The 20,492-nt window shown below is 34.2% G+C and overlaps 1 protein-coding gene across 1 annotated transcript in view; it reads right to left on the bottom strand.

Moving 5' to 3' along the window:
• Positions 1–20,492, bottom strand: part of LOC149540794 (U5 small nuclear ribonucleoprotein helicase) — a 316,081-nt gene that overhangs the window by 136,841 nt on the left and 158,748 nt on the right. The window contains exons 22-24 of the mRNA XM_089801877.1: positions 19,789–19,938; positions 698–910; positions 447–602 (exon numbers count right to left, since the gene is read on the bottom strand). Of these exons, the coding sequence (XP_089658003.1) occupies positions 447–602; positions 698–910; positions 19,789–19,938 (519 nt within the window). The remainder of the gene's footprint in view (positions 1–446; positions 603–697; positions 911–19,788; positions 19,939–20,492) is intronic.

Raw genomic sequence — 20,492 nt, 5'->3', positions numbered from 1 at the left:
TATGCAAATTAATCCAACTATGCTTCTGTAGTTTTGCATTGGTACTAACTCCAACATTTTAAATAATTTTACGCATTAAATAGTATACTATATAAAGCCGTATCAGTTGAATTATGCCAATATTGGACAGCACTGAATTCTCATATTTGATAAAATATAATCCTTGGCCAGTGATGGCTAGAAAAGAGGTTAGGAAAATTAAACATAAAATTATTATTGATAGAAAAAACATAAGTTGTCATGCTCCTTCAAGAGAAATGTGAATGACTACGGACAAATAATTCAAAAAAGCATTCATAGCTTAACATTAGTACAATATACTTGGACAACGAAAATGACATCGAAAGTTAATACCACATAAATCCATCAAAATAGAGTTACATTCCAGCAGTCATTCTACGAAGAAAAACATTTATGCTGACAAGTTTAATCACAATGCAACATACCTGTATCAAAATAGATATTTTTCCATATTTATCTTCAGGGCCTCCCCGCACATACAAGGGGCATGCAGTGCGGCATAATGTTTCAAGTTCATAAAGTTCCTCTTCTCTAACCATGATATTCTCAAACTCAGATGAGTGAGCCACAAGGTTTATGAGCTGCATATATTAAAAAGAACATGTTACCAGTAGAAAACCCAATAAGAATAAATATAAGGTGTGTTTCTAGCTTGTAAAAGAAAGAGAGTACAAACCTCACTCTCATTCATGTGTTGTTTTAACATCTCATTATAAGTCTCAACACTTGTGTATTTAAAATAGAAGTGGCTAGCAATACGGCCCAGCTCTGTGCCATAAAAATTACCACTCTTCTCATCAAATCTAATCATTTTTGCTTTGTCCAAAGCACGAGCAGCATCTGCAATAAATGCCCTCTGTTTTGAAGTTAACGAAGGATCTGCAACAACCTGCTCAGCAAACAAAGTCAGTGATTCTGCCTGACAAATGGCCATCCATAAACATTCCTCATTGTGGCCTCTCAGGTCAAAAAAATGAGATCTGCAATCCAAGATATGCTTCCAGTGATCACTCAATGAATTTAAAATAAGAACCCAGTCATCATGAAAAGCAGAAAGGGAAATCCATATGCATGAAGGATACATTATAAGGGCATAATTTGGAATTTTTTGGACAACAATTGTAACCCATGATATGAGTGGTAAATATTGCTTTTTAAATAAGATGCCAAACTTAACAGAAATAGGACAAAGATGCCTCAGTACAGAAGACAGTTCATTAAATAATCATTAGCATGTTTTTAGAAATCATTCACTAAGCACTTACATTCAAAAACAGAACTTGTGGATGAGTTGAAACTTGAAACAAATAGTTACCCATAGAATGATCCAAGCAAATATTCATCTTAGAATGTGACAACTGCGAAGTCACGTGATAATTATTTTTCAATGAGGATGGTTCAAAAGAAGTTCTGTAATGCAGAAACCTACCTGTAGAATTTTCTTAGGTTTCAAATGCTTCACTTGCACCTACAATAAGGATATTTAGGCTCATAATTATCTATCTTTGGATAGCATGAGGCAACAGTGCTAATCAGTTCCCTGCTGAAAGAAAGGTTCAATTTCAAACAAGACAGACTAGGAAATCATATAGTTAGAAATAGCCTTATATAAGTGGTTGAGCTGACTTGGTCCTAATTGATCCCAAAACAATCAGAGATAATCTCTACTTGCTCCAGACATGTTGAGCTGACTTGGTCCAGATTGATCCCAAAAATAATCAGAGATAATCTCTACTTGCTCCAGACTTGTTAAATATTTGCTATCTCAACCACATAAAACACTGTTAGAGACTAGGAAACTTGGAACAGGCAAAGGGTACAACTAAACAGTAGTTGTGAGAGTTGGAAAGCCAGTTTTGACTTGGATTTGGAAACAGCTTTTGACTGGTACTAGGTAGAAAATACTCGTGGATATTTTATTTATATTTTTCTAATTTGAAAGAAAGTTTAGGGAAAATAATGCTTAAATTCATTCTATACCAATCCAAAAATATGGAATTGAGTGAGACTAGCTGATTGGTGCCTTTAAAAAGGACAATTTTGGCTTTTAAATTACTAAGCCACCATTTTAATATTCATTTTTATAGCTAACCTTATAATGATGCATTTTTCATCTAGCTGATCATCTCGGACTCATTTGTCCCACCAGTGATACTTACAATTTTGGCCTTTTAGTTACTCACCCTTTTAATATTACTTTCTAGAAAACATTTTTTTCAATTTTCTGATCATCACAAACTCATTCCCATGAGCGATACATACAATTCTCACTGTCAAATTCCAGGAGTCAAGGCTGCAAGGCTGTAGGATCACAAATGCTAACACTGGCACTCAGTAAGCACCATTTTTCTTAGTTCCAACAATTATAGTATTGGAAACCTATGTCGCAAGGTTCAAGTTCGAGTTCGCCACCAATAAAATTCAGATGAAGTTCAGTGAGAAAAAAAAATTCCGAAAAAAATCACCATAAAATTCGTCTAATATAAATTAACATTTTTGAAAAAATTTGAATAGATCCATAAAAACAAAAGAATATATAATTGAATTTTAAAATATTAAATACCCAAGGTTCAAGTTCGAGTTTGCCACCAACAAAATTCAAATGAAGTTCGGTGAGAGAAGAATTCCAAAAAAGATCGCCATAAAATTCATTTAATATAAATTAACATTTAAAATTAAAAAAATTGAAAAGATCAATACAAAAGAATATATGATTGAATTTTAAAATATTAAATATTATAATATCATAGGTTTTAAGAATTTATTTAAATATTATTAATATATCAATAATAAATATATTAAATTTTACATAAAGTAGACACATAATAAAAAAATTAATTTAAATGATTTTTTAATAACAAATTTTAATATATTTACAAAAAAAAGACATAAAGATATAAAGGTGTAGCTTTATTGAAGAAAAACAAAAACAAATGTAAGTTTCATTTGAAAACGTAAACTATTAAAATAGCAACAAACATGAATGCAAGTTTTATTTGAACAAGGAAACAGATAATGAAACCAAAACATTAAACATTAAATGCAAGCAGCTGTCAGTTTGAAACACAAAATCCCGTGCGTCATTGAATAGAAGAAATTTGTCCACACACTGCTACAGGCTACAACCATCCAGTGAATATCCTCAACATTGCTAACCCTGTTTGATCTGCCTGCGCTGCTATATGCGCAGCTATATACCAGGAAAACTTGTCGTCATTTCTTCTCAATAATAGTAATCAAGTTGCTTGACATTCAAAAACCCCAGAAAATGTGTGCCACTTGACCTATGAAAACCCAGCACTTTTTATTTTAAAACATATTCTATTAAAATTAAACCTGCGGCCTTAATCTGTCCGAATATTGGGCAAATTTTTACGAATTTTGAACTTTGTAGCTGAAATTAAGAGTACCCTCTGACTTAGTTGGAAACAATGATATTTGTTTTATAACTATGCCTGACAGCAAATTGAAAAAATTAACATACTTGCAAACATGCATTTTTATTTTTAAAATCATGACCATCTTATCTTCCTTGAAAGACAAAACTAGAGGAGCTTTCAGTTTTTCTCTAAACAGATGTGAACAACTTCTTCCAGCATGGAGTGAAAAACACACTCAAAGTACCACATTTATAGTCTATCATGGAAGAAAGTAATAGACTATTTTCCACTACATGTATCTTGCTTCTTTGTAAGAAAAAGGTCGGAAAAAAAAGATAAAAAGATGCTATCAAGTAGTGAATGAATGACAAAGGCAGCAAATGAAAACAAGCTTCACAAAGTGCAATAAGAAGAAATAGGAACAACAGTAAATACTTTGATTTTCAAGCTTGATATAAGAAAACTTCTATATAAAAGGGCAAAAGATAAAACAGAAGGAAAATGTAGCAACTAAAAAGAATAAAAGGGAAAGAATGATTACATCATCAGAAAAGTTTCTATGAATTACAATGCATTTTTCATTTTTCTTTTATCCTGATAATGTCAGTATCAATAAGTTGCATGGACCATAATTTGAAGGCTCTCCATGTAAGCTGCGGGACACTACAAACTTCCAAGTCCCTGAGCTGGCCAAGCCAAGTCAACCAGACTCCCATGCAGAATCTAGCTGAACGTTGGAGAGTATTTGGCCAAGTTCTGCTCCAAGACTCTTTGTTTCGAGATTGAACTCTTCAGTCTTGACCTCAGACACTATTGTCTGGAACTTGGACATTAAAAAAACAGACTTTTTAGGTGAAACTTCAAGAGTTAGTCAATTTTTGCTCTTATTCCCCCATTTTTGTCAAGTGAAGCATTGATAATACAAGAAGAAGATTTGAGAAGAGATTATTTAAGGATTAAACACTGATCAAATCATCAAACAGAAGTAGCAAAATTAAATGAAATGGAGAAAAATAAAGACACTACAAGCAGTTGTCATTATCATATTAACTTAACTTGCAATTGGAAGATTGAAAAATTGGGTCACACTAGTAGGGAAGGATGAAGATATCTATTGTATTTAGTTCTTTTTAACGTTTTTTTTTATTTTGACATATCATCATATATAAACAATTATAATGCTGTTATATATTTATTATTTATAGTTTTGATGTATTACAGTGTATTGTTGGACTTTGAAACTAACAAATGAGAGTCTGAGTATCATATGATGCATGGTTGAAAAACTTTCCAAAAATTCTTTTGACTCGCAAAAACTCTTAATTCAAAATGTTAGATTAACCACTTACTATAAACTTAACAGTGACTTTTTCCTACAAAATTCAAGGGTAAATGCAAAAAAATATAGATTTTTGTATTAAAAATTCATCAAAATTCATGTAATTTATTTTTTTGCTTGCACTTTAATTACACAATTTTCATCGCTGCCCCTCAATCCCATTGAGGGTGTTGCCCCATGACCCTGCTGAGAGCATCGGCCCCAGAGCCATGAGGAGCACTATCCCTCAACCTCATTGGAGTCTCCACTCCCAAGTCCTAATTATTTATAGGAACCTGAAAAATAAATTACTTGATTACGATGGGGAGGTGACAGAGAATTGGGATATAACTCTTGACTGTGCCTACTTAGACATTTTTATTGCACAACTTGCCAAAAATCTTTTGATGAGTCAACTTCTACATAAAACATGGCTAGTGGAAGCAGTGTCATAACTCATTTAAACTTAATTTTTGGTCTATAGTATTTATTAAATTCTAATTTTAATTCATATTTGATGGAAAGAACTAATATTCTCAACAAATTAGGTGAATGGTATGTTTTTAAAAAATATGTTTAAACATTTGTTTATACAAAATACTTTATAAATTTGCCAAGTCTTTCCCGTGTTTTTGACAGGTCCCAACTTTTGAAAATTTTGGGCCTGATGAGTTGTTGGCAAGTCCATGCTTTTTGACTATGATATGATGTGCAATGTTTAAATTATAGCAAATAGGAAAATCCGACCTTTGTGATCTCAAAATTTGATTATTTATTATTTCTGTGTAATTGTATTCTTTTTCATTGAGGTCTGTCTAGTCCTGAGGCTGAGTCAAAGTTTTGGGCCCCCAAGTCAAGTCCAGGTCCGAGCCAAAATTTTCAACTGCCAAGTCAAGTCTCCAAAGTATGCCGTGGGTAATACTTTCAAGTCCCACTGTCCAATTCAGCGAATCAAAGGCTGCAAGGCTGCAGATTCACAAATGTGGCCCGAAATTGACACGCAATAAGCACCATCATTCTATAGCTTTCAAACACTGAATTTATTTTCATGCTATACCTAACAGAAAATAGAAAATAAAATATCTTAAGACTATGATTTTAAAAAGAAAGATCAAAAGTGTCATATCTTCCTTGGAAGATTAAAAACCAGAAGAGCTTTTAATTTCTCTCTATATAGTAATATACATGTGAACAACTTCATCCAGCAAGGAGTGAAAGACACTCAAAATACCACATTTATAAGCTACCATTAAAGAAAGCAGTTGCTTATTGGACACTGTGTATACCTTGCTTCTTGGTAAGAAAATTGGATCAGTTGAAAAGAAGATAAAAAAACCCTACCAAGTAGTCAACGAATGACAAAGGCAGCATATCAAAACAGGCTCCACAAAGGGCAGGAAGAAGACACACCAACAGCAGTAAATGCTTTGAGTTCCAAGTGTGATGTGAGAAAACACTATCTCATATAAGGAAGGCATGAAATAATACAAAAGGAAAATAGAGCAACAAAAAACAACTAAATGATGAAGATTACATCATGTTAGAGTCTCTGTGAGCTAGCTTGCATCCATATGCAAAAAGAAGAATCTGCTGTAAATGTGCAAACCAAGGGGGTTGAGAAAAAGCCAACTCTTCTGAAACAAGCCATGGCCAACTCAACACCATGGAAGTCAGATAGCAAGAGACAAAAAGGCAGAAAACCAAACAGACAGAAGAGAGGAGAAGAGAAAATTAAAAACCTTCCAAACATCAAGGAGTACATGCTTAGATCCAAGGAAGTAAATTCCCCCCTTGTAAGAAAAGGTTAATCACCATATGGAATGTTAGATGCTTCACACCCTTGACAAACAATGTATGGAAAATCATCATCTAGAAAATCTGGCATCAAACATTTTTCTTCTATAGGAAACTGACCTAAGTTCACAATAGGCGGACCTCTTCTTGATACACTTCCATAATTGGTTGGAGGCCATTGTTAAGCCAATTGGAAGTGCTAGGGACATGGGTATTCTCTGGAAATAAATGACAATTTCCATTTTTTATAGTGTTTAATCACAATTGGATGATATATCATGCCCCATTCCTTACCTCAAATATACCTTTCACTCTATTCAATGTATACGAGCCGACTCATTCGGACGACAAGAAAAAGCATATCCTTGGTGGCAATTTCAATGACATCCTACTTGTGGACCAAAAAAGTGGTGGTCCGAGGAGAGAGTTCTATGACAAGATTTTTTACAATTTGTTGAATCCAATTCATTTGTAGACATCTGGCCAAAGGAGCATTGTTTTCCTTGGACCAATACGAGAATTGGTCATTCAAAGATTATTGAACACCTCGACAGATTCCTCATTTCAGAGAGTTGGACTAGCCATCAAATTGGGGAAGAAACTACCATTCTACAAAAAAGAAAGAAAACCAAACAGACAGAAGAGAAAATTAAGAACCTTCGAAACATCAAGAAGTACATGCTAAGATCCAAGGAAGTAAATATCCCCTTGGAAGAAAATGTTAATCAAGATATGTATTGTTACGTGCCTCAACACCCTTCACAAACGATGTATGACAAAACATCATCTAGAAAATTCAACATCACACATTTTTCTTCTATAAGGGATTGAACTAGACTCACAAGAGGTGGACCTCTTCTTGATACACTTCCATAATTGGTTGGGGGTCTTCATTAAGCCAATTGGAAGCGCTCGGGAAATTGGTATTCTCTAAAAACAAATAACAGTTTCCATTTTTTTTTTGTGTTTAATCACAATTTGATGCTATGGCATGCCACATTCCTTACCTCAAATATACATTTCACTCTATTCAATGTATATGGGCCAATTCATTTGGACGACAAGAAAAACATATCCTTGGTGATGACTTCAATGCCATTCTACTTTTGGAAGAAAACAGTGGCGGTCTTAGTAGAGAATTAGGTGACAAAAGATTTTAGATACTTTGTTGAGTCCAAACGCTTGTAGACATCCAGCTAAAGAAGCATTGTTTTCCATGGACTAACAAGAGAATTGATCATTCAAATATTGTGGAGCGCATTGATAGATTCCTGATTTCAAAGAGTTGGACGAGCCTTCAAATTGGGGTAGACACTACCATTCTACCAATCTCCCTTTCTAATCATTTTTTGTTTCCATCTCATTCAACATAGCCTCCAAGCCAAAGAAGCACCATTTCAAATTTGAAAGAATGTAATTTCATGATCTAAACCTTCTAGAGCTTCTTGAAAGGTAATCAAAGTCCCTAAGGAAAAGCTACCAAAAGTTAAAGATTTTGTAAAAAGCTATCCACAACAAAGCACCCCACAAAGGAGTGAAATGTAGCTTTTTCAAAAACATTTTCAAGGAAAAAGAAATGATTCAGGATGAGCTTACAACTTAAATATGAAAGCGATACATACTAGTATGTTTGCAGAGGACTTTGTAAAAGAGAAATCCCTCCTAGTCGAAAACCTTGAGATACTAGCTAGGGAAGTAGAATATTGGAAAGTAAAGTCAAGGGAATCCTTGCTAGAGGCTAGTGGAATTTTAAACTCTTCCATAATTTAATTGAGGCAAAGAGAATATTTATCAAAAATAACTACATCAAAGACTTTGACAATAAGGTTTAGAGAGGTAAAAGTTTGTAATGTCCACTTCTCCACGCTAGCCTTAATGGAGCCTAGTTGGTCTATCTCTCCATCCGGATAGGCTAATGGCATGTGATGTAGGATGCCAGCCAGTCACAGGAGTGTTGGTTTCAGTTGAGAAGATTTAAATGGGAAATCCTAAGGTTAAAGTCACTTTAATTGAGTTGAAACTTGAAGTACTTTTTTTATTTAAAGTCACTTTAGGGCAAAATGACTTAAGTGACTAAAAGACGAAATAGTCTTTTATCCCACATTGTTAAGATGTTTGTATCTCCCCACACTTGGAGGTTATAAAAGAAAGCATTTTCTTTGGGATTGACACAATGAATATGATAAATATTAATATATTGCTATCAACAGTTGCTTTAATGTGACTGGTGAATTCTGAGGATGAAACCCCTTGAGTTATTTGAGGAAGTTGGACGTCACCCCAACCCCTCATTCTGGGTTAACACAGTTCAGGCAGAAATCGGCAAGGAACAGTAATTTCATCTCAGAACTGGAAGCAAGTTATCTATTTGAAAATCCAGTGGAATAAGATCTGGTTGTTTTGAGTTCTTTCCTCCATGCTTTAAGTCATAGCTATTGCCGGCTAAGGAAGTGAGACAGCGGCCAGAGTAGACCTTACGGGTGTAGACTGGGTGAATAACTTCCCAAGCAGTCAGAAGGTATCCAACAGAAGAGAAAAGAAGTCTGGGGACTGCAGTTACAGTCTGAAACTCAGTCATGTGTTCAACATATACTTGGTATCCTACTCTTATCATAACTGAAGAATGTTCATGAGAATAAGTGTGGTCTGCGGATTACAGATTAATAAGGTACTGGAGTCACACCATTCGCAGCAGGAGTTACATGGCATAAGAAAACACAGCAGTAGTCATCCTGATTCCCACGTCCAAGAGAGAGAGGTACGGGCCGTTGATTGAAGTTGGGATTGCATCTTGCGGCTGAATACATTCACCGAATCCAAGTGGACAGCCACCTACAGCGACTAACTCAAGGATACCAGTAGCCTGTGGCAGACATTCATACCATGTTACGTAGATTGTTACCTTCAGCAGCTAATTCCAGGTTCATTAATTCTTGTTTGTAGTGCAAAACTATAGTCATCTGCTGCAAGTAAAAATGTTGAATTTGATTCAGTATTATCGCCATACTTTCACTTAGTTTATGGTAAACAAGATTAATCTATTATCATTGTTCTAAACATTGCTGTGGTTATTGAGTTCCGCATTATCCAAACTTTATTAGACTTGGCAGACTTGGCATGTATTATTAGAACCGATTATTTCAATGGCTCCATGATTTAATACTGAGGTTGTGCACCAACTGTTTGACAAAATTCCATCAGCATAAGTGCTAATATTCTGATCAGACTAAGCAAGGTTTATTACAAAGATATTGAACAAACAGCTGCCCATTTCGTCTCTACCTTGCTCAACCAAGTTGATGTGTCTGACATACTAGATGACTGAGAGGTCTTTCATTGTATCTCACGATTCGGTCTCAAGTGAAGATAATGCAATGTTGATGGATACTTTCATCCTTAATGAAGTAGAGAAGGCCACTTTTGATCTACACCCTTGACAAGGCATTAGATCCCAATGGGTTCACTGCCTTATTCTTTCAAAAATGATGGGTCTTTCTAGGGACAAAGGTCTTGAAGGTTGTCGACAAGTTTAGAATAAAAAATCAGTTTGTAAACACAACAAAAACGACTAATTGCTGTGCATCCCCGAGAAGCACAAGTCTCTCTTTTGTTGACTTCTAGGCAATAGCTTTATGCAATACTCCACATAAGATAATCTCAAAATCAATGTCAAACAAGTTGGAAACAATATTGATGCAATATTGAGTAAACTTATTTATTCTTTTCAGAATGGCTTCATTCCTAGGAGAGAGATCTCGAACAAAATCATTCTATAAAATGAATTTATACACATCATTATGACCAAAAAAACCAGGGCATGTCCATCAAAGTGGATACTGGCAAGGCATAAGATATGGTATGTTGGAGATTTTTGTTGCGAGTCCTCAAACACTATGGCTTCTCTAAAGGCTAGAGGAATCAAATATTCAGATGCATCTCCATAGCTAAGTTCACAATCTTGGTGACAGCTCACAATGCAGCTTCTTCTATTCCCCTAGTGGCCTTAAAAAAGGAAATCCAATATATTTGATTTTGTTTACTCTGATGGCTGAAGCTTAAGGCAGATTTCTTGATGCCCAAAGTCAATGCAGTAATTGGAAAAGCATTATAACCCATGCCTAATTCGATGCTAACATTCTCCTCTGGCATAGTGCCCCTCCAGGAAGCAAAAGAGATAAACAAAAATTAATCGGTACAGCCTGTGTTTGGGCCAAAAGATAACCAAAGAGAAATCAAACATTTTTTCCTTCAACGTCAAGCAACAGGTATAGAAAAGAATAGTCAACTATCTTCATTTTAGCGAGGCCCATATCACATCCAAATACCTAGGAGCCCCTATCTTTAGTGGGTGCACAAAATCCTCATTATAGACTGAATGCATTGATAACTATTGCCCAAAATCCTCTTCCTAGAAAGGTAAACGGCTTACTTGGAAGGTCAAATAACTATGACGAGCAGTGTTTGGTACAGTACCCATCTATGTTTTGGCTTGGCTAGAAATAACCAACAAAGCTGCAGCATCTACCACAGGTCTTAACAAGAGGTTTCTATGGAATAAATAAAATGAAAAAAACAAGATTCCCCTCATCAATTGAGAGGAGGTCTGCACCCCAAAGGATTTTGGGGGTACAGACATCAGAAACTTATAATTACAGTAATATCACCAACAAGGATATCATCTCAAAACTGATTTGGGGTTTTCTCAAATTTAGATGTTTGACATTTTGTCAAACACTTTGCATGCAAACTCAAATACTAGTGAAAGAACCCCAATAGATTCTAACTTCACTATTTGTATGCTCCATAATTAACCTCAAGGAATATTGTCAAACAATTGTCATGAATGTTGTTGTTCCTTTGTGGGGCCGTACAGTGTTTACATACCTTCCAATTTGTGGTCGCGTTATTACCATATGATGTCTTTGCTTCGAACGAAGTTATGATTTACTCCTATCGTATGGTGTATTTGAAGACCATACAGTAAGTCTTTTGCATGCACCTCTTTGTCATTCAATTGGACTACTTTTTCTCCCGTCTATGATTTCCAAACAATGCTTCTAAGATTTTATCGATGATACTGCTCATGAAGCTAAAAAGCCCGCTAGAAATCTTGAGGCTGCCTAGAACCGTCTCATAAAGTCTCATAATGGTTGTCAGGAGTACTTCACAGATGCTATTGTCATGAAATCTTTCAAAAAGGGCCCATTGCGAAACCGTGTCAAAAGCTTTGTAGAAGTCCATAAAGCAACAATAAGCCTTCGAGTAATGGCAAGCCTCCTCAATGATGGCCCAAGGGTCGAAATATAGTCCATGGTTTGGTAATCTTGTATGAAGCCAACTTGCCCCTGGGCATGAACTTGACGATGATCCAACTCTCTCGAGAGGAGAATTAGGAAAGGAATAGACGCATTTTAAGAGATGATGAACTCCGTTCCAACAATATATGCTCTAGGAATAAACACAACATTGTGGAAAACTATATAACCTTGGAACCAGCCTATTCAATCGGGTTTTCTCTTGGAAAGACAAGCTAATAATTATGGCTTGGTCGAGGCTGAAGGCCACTATTAACCATGGAGTTGATACAAACACTAGAAAAAACTGGCCAAATGGGCAACACTGCCTATAGGAAAACTAAAGTTGAATTTTGATGGGGTTGCAAAGGGCAACCCTGGAAATTCTGGTTTCAATTCTCCCTTTATATTATGATTATTTTTTGTAAAAATCATATTTATTGTTATTATTATTATATTCTATCATAATATAATAATAATATATTATAATGTTTAATTTCTCAAAGTAGAGTAATCTTTATCCATTTTATTATTATTTTATTATTTTTATTATTAAATTCTATTAGAGGAAAAAAGGGTAAGAGCCAACCAATGGAGTTACATACTTGTTGGAGATCAGTAGGTATTCGGTAACGAGTGATTGTTTCCTCTATAAATAAAGGAAGCGGAACAGAGTAAGAGAAGAAATCATTACATAAATCAGAGGGGCTGATCATACCTAAAATAATTCCCTTTGTTTATGGACAAAGATATATTAGACAGCACTCAAAAATAGGGATCATCCACCCAATAGTATATTGCCATTTCACAAGAAATTAAATAGGCAATCAATCTAGCCCATAGAATCATTTATAAGGTGCATCATCATTCTAAACCATCTCACAAAATTTAAAAGGAGAGCTATTGGCTACTTCATGGAATTATCTTCAACAATAAGATGAATCTGTAACCTTGAGTTGGTGAATGTTACGTATTGTAACTTAATAGCAAGATAATAATCTTATTAATAAGACCAATAAATTGTCCTTGGGAATCTTATCAAAGTCTATTTGTTTCCAATTATATGTCTATGAGATTTGAGATTGTTTTAAGAGCAATTAATTGTCCCAAGTTCTTAAGTCAGACAGAAAGGGACATTACAATGGTATCAAAGCATGATCTTGCCATCCTGTAGGGTGAGTCTTAAAATCAGCATATAAGAACAAAGAATTATCAGTGAAGGTGAAGTAGATAAAAAGATTGTGGTTACTTTGTGATAGACATATGATTGAATCATACAAAACATTATAGTGGAATTGGGATAATCTATTAACAAACTCGAGGAAGAAATAGACTACTCAAAGTAGCCACCATCAAGAGGCAAAGAATGCTTAGAGAGATAACCTCTCACAAGGACTTCGAAAGATATTCTATAATTGAATGCTCTTAATGAAGTGAGGCAAGGAATCGAGTATTCTCTGAAGGACAATACATACTATTAAGGAAAATCATATGCATATGTAAGGATGGATACACCCAGAGTGGGTATCCATAAGGCTTAGGACAAGGAAGAACTCCCTCCTAGGAAGGATGGATTTATCAAGATTGATTATCCATAAGGTCTTAAAGAGAAGCATTGTGAGAAGATGGTGCTTAGTGGAGAGTTGTTATATTAATTAGAGCCCCAGGAAGCACTCCCCCAGGAGGTAAGCATCTGATCACAACTTTTCCTTAAGAAGGATTTAAATGGGGAATTAGGATCTTATAAGTTAATGACTTACAAGATTGAATATATTCTTATCATGATTTTTTTGTGTGATGCAGGTCTAACATGTGTATGCTTCGTGTCTACATCGTGTCTTCATACACTAATTTATTATATATATATATATATATAGTGCATGCTTTATGTTTTCATATATTCCAGTATATGTTTCTTAGTGAGTGCCAAGAATCAAGGACAATCTCAATGAGTGTCAAAAAGTAAGGACATTTGTTAAGGAGTATTGAGCATCATGAACATTCTTAGCAAGTGTTAAGATTAAGGACGTTTTGTCAAGATTGGATCAAGGGCATTCTTAGTGAATGTTAACGTTAAGAGAACATTCTAATGAATGTTTTATTTTTCAGAAAAGAATTAAAACAAAGACTCTGCATCTTTGAAGACTTACTTATCCAAAAAGGAAGCAACACCCAGCAAAAGGAGAATCACAAAGTGCTACAACAAATCAAGATAAGTTTTATTTGAATTATTTTATTTATTTATAATTTTGAATAGTATGATGAAATATTTTTCAAAAATTTAAAAATGATAGTGTATAAGTTACATTTCTAACCTAATAGTTGTAATCGTCATTTCAGGATAAGACTTGCACAAAGAATTTAATTGCTTGAGGTCAACCAAATTGAGGAAGGGTGGATTGTCATGTCCCCTATTTTCCTCTAATAGAATTTAATAATAAAAATAATAAAATGAATAAAGAATACTCTACTTTGAGAAATTAAACATTATAATATATTATTATTATATTATGATATAATATAATAATAATAACAATAAATATGATTCTTACAAAAAATAATCATAATATAAAATAATTAATAATTATTAAATAGTAAAATACTATTTAATGAAGAACAATATTATTTGATAAATCAATACATATTCTATTTTTATTATTATACCAATTGATATATAATGATAATATAATTTATTATTCATTTAATTATTATAATATGGATGCATACTTAATAATAAATAATAACCGATTGACATTTATTAAATTGTTTAAAAATATATGTATAAGATATGATTTAATAACTAAGAGATTAAACTGAAATCTTAATCTTGATAAGAAGTCATAATAAACTGATTAACTAAGAGAGAGTGTAATTGGAAAGTCACGTCTCATAGGATACAAAGGTTATTAATAAAAGGTTGCAGTTTAAAAAGTAAGGGGAAAATCATCGAACAACCAAATTCGAACAATACTTTTGGAATATTATTTCTTTAAACCACAACGAGCAATTCATAGCAAAGATATAAGAAGAACGAAGGAAATCACAGAGGAGGGAAAAGAAGGTATTCATCCACAGATTTTTGTACCATATATCTATCGTCTATCATCTTCAGCAATTCACGAGGAAGGGAAGAATTGAAGAAAGGAAGACAGGTAGAGAAAGGTGCTCGCGGGGTGCGGCCGGCTGACTGGCCCAAATAGTTTTTTATTTTTTTTCAAATCTTTTCTTTTTTTATTTGTTTTTATGCATGCTTAGAGAGCACTTGGGATGATTCCATTCTCATGATTGACATTTTGTCATTTTGTTGATTGTACTCACTTTGATATGGCTACCATACATTATTTCATTTCATTGTTTCATGCTACTCAGTTCATTGTCATCATGAACATCTTTATGATATATCATATATGATATTCATATTTGAACAATGAATTTTGAATCTTGCAACTTGAACTAAGTTAATTTGTTAAATGGTGATTGGTAACAGTTAAAGTTTCAAGTTTGAACTATGGTTTGTGAATCACATTTCAATTTTCTCTATTCAACTATATTTGGTATGTTATATAATATATTGAAGTATCATTTCATAATTAGCATTTTCAGTCATATATATTATATATTATGCAACCACCTCCCCCTCCTTCCCCCTCCCTCCCCTCCCTTCCGCACCCCTACCGCCACAACCCTGCCGTCCCCCCACCGTCCCCAAATTGAGGCCTTTTTTTTCCCGCACCCGAAACTCATCCCGACGTCCCCCCGCACCCCCACGTCAAGGTAACACTAGAAAATAATAACTTCATGCTAAGTGTCTTAATATAAAAAATATTATCCTATACCTACCTATACTTGTGTATGCCTGTACATACGTCTGTGTGTATGCATGAGATTCTAACAAACGTATCTAGTGTACACCATATTTTTAAGTCGGTGTATCCGTCCGTCTCAATTGAATTTATGCATACATCAGTGTTACGGGACTCGCCGAGTCATGCCAGGACTCTGCGAGTCCGAGGCAGAGTCCATGTTTCCGAGGCAATCTGCCTCTGGACTCGGACTCGGCAAAGTCCACGTGGACTCGCCGAGTCCTGGGCGAGTCCAGAGCCCAGGACTCTAATTTTTTTTATTTTATTTTTTTTTAAATTTGAATTTTTTTAATTTTTTTTTTTTAAAAGATAGAGATTTCCGGAAGATGTTTTTTACAATGTATATGAATTCTGAAAATGATGTGGCATGTCAAGAATCTATTAAGGATTGAATCTTAAATCTTAAATCTTCAACTTTATATTATGTTATTCAATTTTTCCCTTCAAAAGTTCGTTATTATACTTGTATGATTTCCCGAGTCCTTGCCAAGTCCTGGCCAAGTCCGAGTCCGAGTCCGAGTCCGAGTCCGAGTCCGATTTTGACTTTCCGAGTCAGAGGCGAGTCTGAGTCCTATAACACTAGCCTACATACATATATGTGTGTATACATATGCAAGTATATGTAGATACTATGGTGTTGTTATATTAAGAAATGACAGATATCGCAAGAAGCACTGAGATCAAACCAATTTATAAAGGTAACACATTAGTTGTTAATTTAATTAATGCTTGGTGATTTTCTTTTATTATAATAATGATATACATATATTGATCAGATTAGCTCATGGTTGTCCAAAGTATACTCTTTCTTTCCTAGCCATTTACCCTTAGCCATGGTGGTCCAGGACTCATACCTATTTGCCCAATGATAGGTGGTGCCCTCGTTCCCAATTCCTTCTCTCTTAATGCTTCTCCCCCTTCATCACGTTCTTGCAAGTGAAAATTTATCATGGTAACAACATACTGCTCATCATTTTAAAAAGTCTAACTTATCATAGCTTATGATGATATTAGCAATCCATTTCCAATTCATATATAGTCATAAGGATTTACCAATATTCTATTTTCCTATGAAATCATAACGAATAACCACCACTTCATTTTCACATGATACCATAACGAATAACTAATTTAACCAATCACACTTCGCATGATGCCTCAACGGCTATAAAGGAACATTTGAAATTGAGTCAAAAATTGGGATGTAACAATACCCCCTCATGTTTCAACGTCCTCAATGAACTTTGCAATTTTAAATACTAAAAGAATATTTAAGATACAAGATAGATATATAGCATCATGAATTCATCTCATTCCAATTTGAATCAAAATCAAGGTCTATCATTCTCTTATCTCAATGCTTTTAGGAAAATGCTTACATGATACCATAAAAATCAAAAGCGAAACACATACATACCTATGTTTACTTTACCATACATGTGCTCCCTTCACCATGCCATAGCATCACTTTGAATTTAGGATATTCTATTTCATATTCCTGTCTCACTCAAGTAGACACTTACGACATTTTTAGTTCATTTCTCATACCAATAGCTTGTGTAAGAGAATTTTCAATGTTCTATATTCAAGAGCAAAGATAATCATTCAAAGACTTGCAATTATTTAACTAGCATAACTTGATCTCAAGTAATTAAATCATTCGTACATACCATCTAATATATCACCTAAAAGGGTTAGTGGGTCCATGTTTCCATTTATGTGACCTGGGCCTTCACGCCCATCTTATCACAATAATATTCCAATAGAAATATAAGTCTTACAGGTCTTTCATCTTAATATGGTTAAGCATTCACATTTCATCAATGTATTACAAGTCCAATCAAGACCATCAAGGTCATGATACCACATTATTTGCATCCCAGTCTCTTAAACCATTGAATTGCACATCCTCATGCAAAACGTAAGATGGGAGTGCGCACAGACACTTGTATGTTCTATCCACAAAACGTTCCAACTGTGACTTAGACCCCAATTCTGATATTTCCACAAAACTTTACATTCCCTTGGAATTCTACCTAGAAATCCCAACCATAGGGTGGTTAGCTTCCCTTGCTTATCCATAATCAAGTTCATAATAATATGCCTTGATAAAACCGGTTTCATGAAATGTCTCATATCATAAAAAGGTTCATAGATATGTATTTCCACAAATTCCATCTTACCATGAGGGTGCATAAAATGCTTCATAGCATCAACTTATATCACATGTCTTGTATTTTTTCATGCATTGCATTTCCAATTTATGCACCAATGTGCATACTAATCTAGTTTGATCATTTATAGCAATTGGGACATAAATCAAATATTTAAATACAAGTAAACCTATTTGAAAGTTCTTCGTGATCCACTCCTTTAACATTCAATCAAATTCCATATTGAAAAACATCACCTTTTAAGCTGAAAAAAAATCACAAGTATCTGAAACAGCTTAATTATATATGCCATCTATCTAAGATTCTCGTCAGGTAGGTAGCTCATCTAGGCATGCTCGCCAATCACCTATAAAGATTGAGGAATCCAATTTTCCCATTCATGTGACCTAGGCTCTACAATTCATCGACTAAGCTCTAGTTTTCATTTTCTCTATATCTCTACGCTAATAAAATACCTTCAAACTTTAATGTATCTTACTTTTTTCTATGTTCTTTTGAAAATCCTTTCTTTTTTTAATTTTTCAATATATGAAAAATTCTGGATCCTTGTTTTCCATTTTTTTCTGCACAAGATTTATGTTTCTGGGGTTCAAATATCTAGTTATCATTTATGCAACATGCAGTATGCATGGTGCGATGTACAGAGATGTGAAGTTTGGCATGATGAATAACTATGTTCCACAATTCATGGGCTAAACTCGCATTTTTATCAGCTCTATATATCTTTATGCTAATAAGATAACTAAAATTTTTTAAAACAGCAGGTTTTTCTTTTCCTCTTTTTCCTTGTTTTCTATGTTTTTTGTTAAATCCAACTCTCTTCTTAACTTCGAGAAAATATAGATCTTATTTGGTTTCATAATTTTTTACTACAAAGAATTTCGTTAATGTGGTTCAATATGCAGAAGAATGAAATGTTATAGTTATATTCAGATAGGATCTTCTAAGGCATGCTACAGTTTTTGCATGCTCTTCATGTTCCTTCTAGGTCCCAATTCCTCATATATTAATTTCTTAGTATTATTTTGAAGCTTTTAGCTACCGCCAATAGAGATGCCTTTATAATGGCAAGCCACAGCTTAATGCAACTTCACAAATCATAAAGCTTCTACTAACAATTGCATAATGTAACTTCTTTCATTCAGGATAGAAACAAAAACAGCACCCATGTCACCATGCAAGTTTGTGCTGAAGCTATACCACAACTATATGATTAATCCCCAGTTGCAGTTGTCAAATTCAATTAGCTTGAGATCTTTAATCTAATAACCTCTTATGACATCCGTGTTCCCTCTCAAGTCTCAAGGCACAGATTCAATTTCATCAAAAAAATATAGCTTCCAATCAGCCAGTGTCAATAACAAAAACAAGGAGTTCCGCCTGGTTACATTTACTAGGTCACAAATTTATCAGTCGGTAATTGACGAACCCTACTTTCAGATATCTTGCTGACGTTACCTTATTGACTTAACGATATTATCCAGTACAACAAAAAATTCTAATATTTACTTTCACTTTTCAGAGATACCCTTTTAAGATCTTCATCTCATACATAGGAGTGTCAAGATGTACATGCCAAAGAAGAGTAATAGCACTGGTCCCCATATTCCAAGAATCCTGTCAATAAGGCAATATCTGTAATAGCTTATTGTAAAACCCATATTTTAGCAAATATTCAAAATGTGCTAGGAAAGCAATGCACTTCAGAATTTTGTATGTAGCTCAATATCTACTATTATTCTTAACATGACTTTTTCAATTACATGAACAAAAGGTTGTGCACAGCTTCCCAAAATCCCATATTTTCCATATATCAGTGATTAACAAATTTGACTCCTCAAAAAATCAATCGTGATATATAACGTCCGGAGAATGAAGATAACAAAACGGACCTTACATTGCATTTCTAACAACAAAACAAGTAAATCAACCTTGGAAGCATACCTCTTCCCATACAATCCCATATGCAAGAGGATTAGCTCTCATTCTGATGAAAAAGTATGTATATCCAAGCCATGCACAAGCCTCTCGTACATTTGTCACCGTGCCAAGAGCTATTTCTGCATTCAAATTGTCCTTCAAGGAACTGATAAGCTGATCACATCAAAAAGGGCATTGAATTTCAGCACAAGGATATTTCAAATTTTCAACCATTGAACAGAACAAAGAAATCAACAAATAATCCAGAAAATATAAACTTTATTTTTTCTTATAACTAAGGACACTTCTTATAATAAAGAACTTAGGACACTAATCATTATAAACAAAAAAGAAAATATAAAATATGAGAACCATACAAGTATAAACTACAAATTATACAAGATATGCATACGAATAACCATTTCAGGTTTAAAAGCCCATAAAGCATCATTTTATTGATACACTAATAGATTGAAATTGGGAACACCCCTCTACTACTTCCATGTGGCCAATAGTACCTCATGTGCAAGTGACATAATTCACTATGAATCTCTACATTCACATCCTCTAAGATGAGAGAGAACCTCCATTAATATAGGAGAAGAAGTGGAAAAATAACCCTAAGAAGTTTTAGTCACACATATTCAAAGCAACCAATCACAAATAATATAAACCCAAATTTCCTTGATTGTCAACTATTGAATGGTCTATAGTCAATAGTGGCATGT

The sequence above is a fragment of the Cupressus sempervirens genome, chromosome 9 (genome assembly GCF_028749045.1).
Source record: "Cupressus sempervirens isolate cs-2001-9-10 chromosome 9, ASM2874904v1, whole genome shotgun sequence".
Taxonomy (NCBI): Eukaryota; Viridiplantae; Streptophyta; class Pinopsida; order Cupressales; family Cupressaceae; genus Cupressus; species Cupressus sempervirens.
The sequence above is the reverse complement of the archived record's forward strand: the minus strand, read 5'-3'. Positions and strand labels throughout refer to the sequence as shown.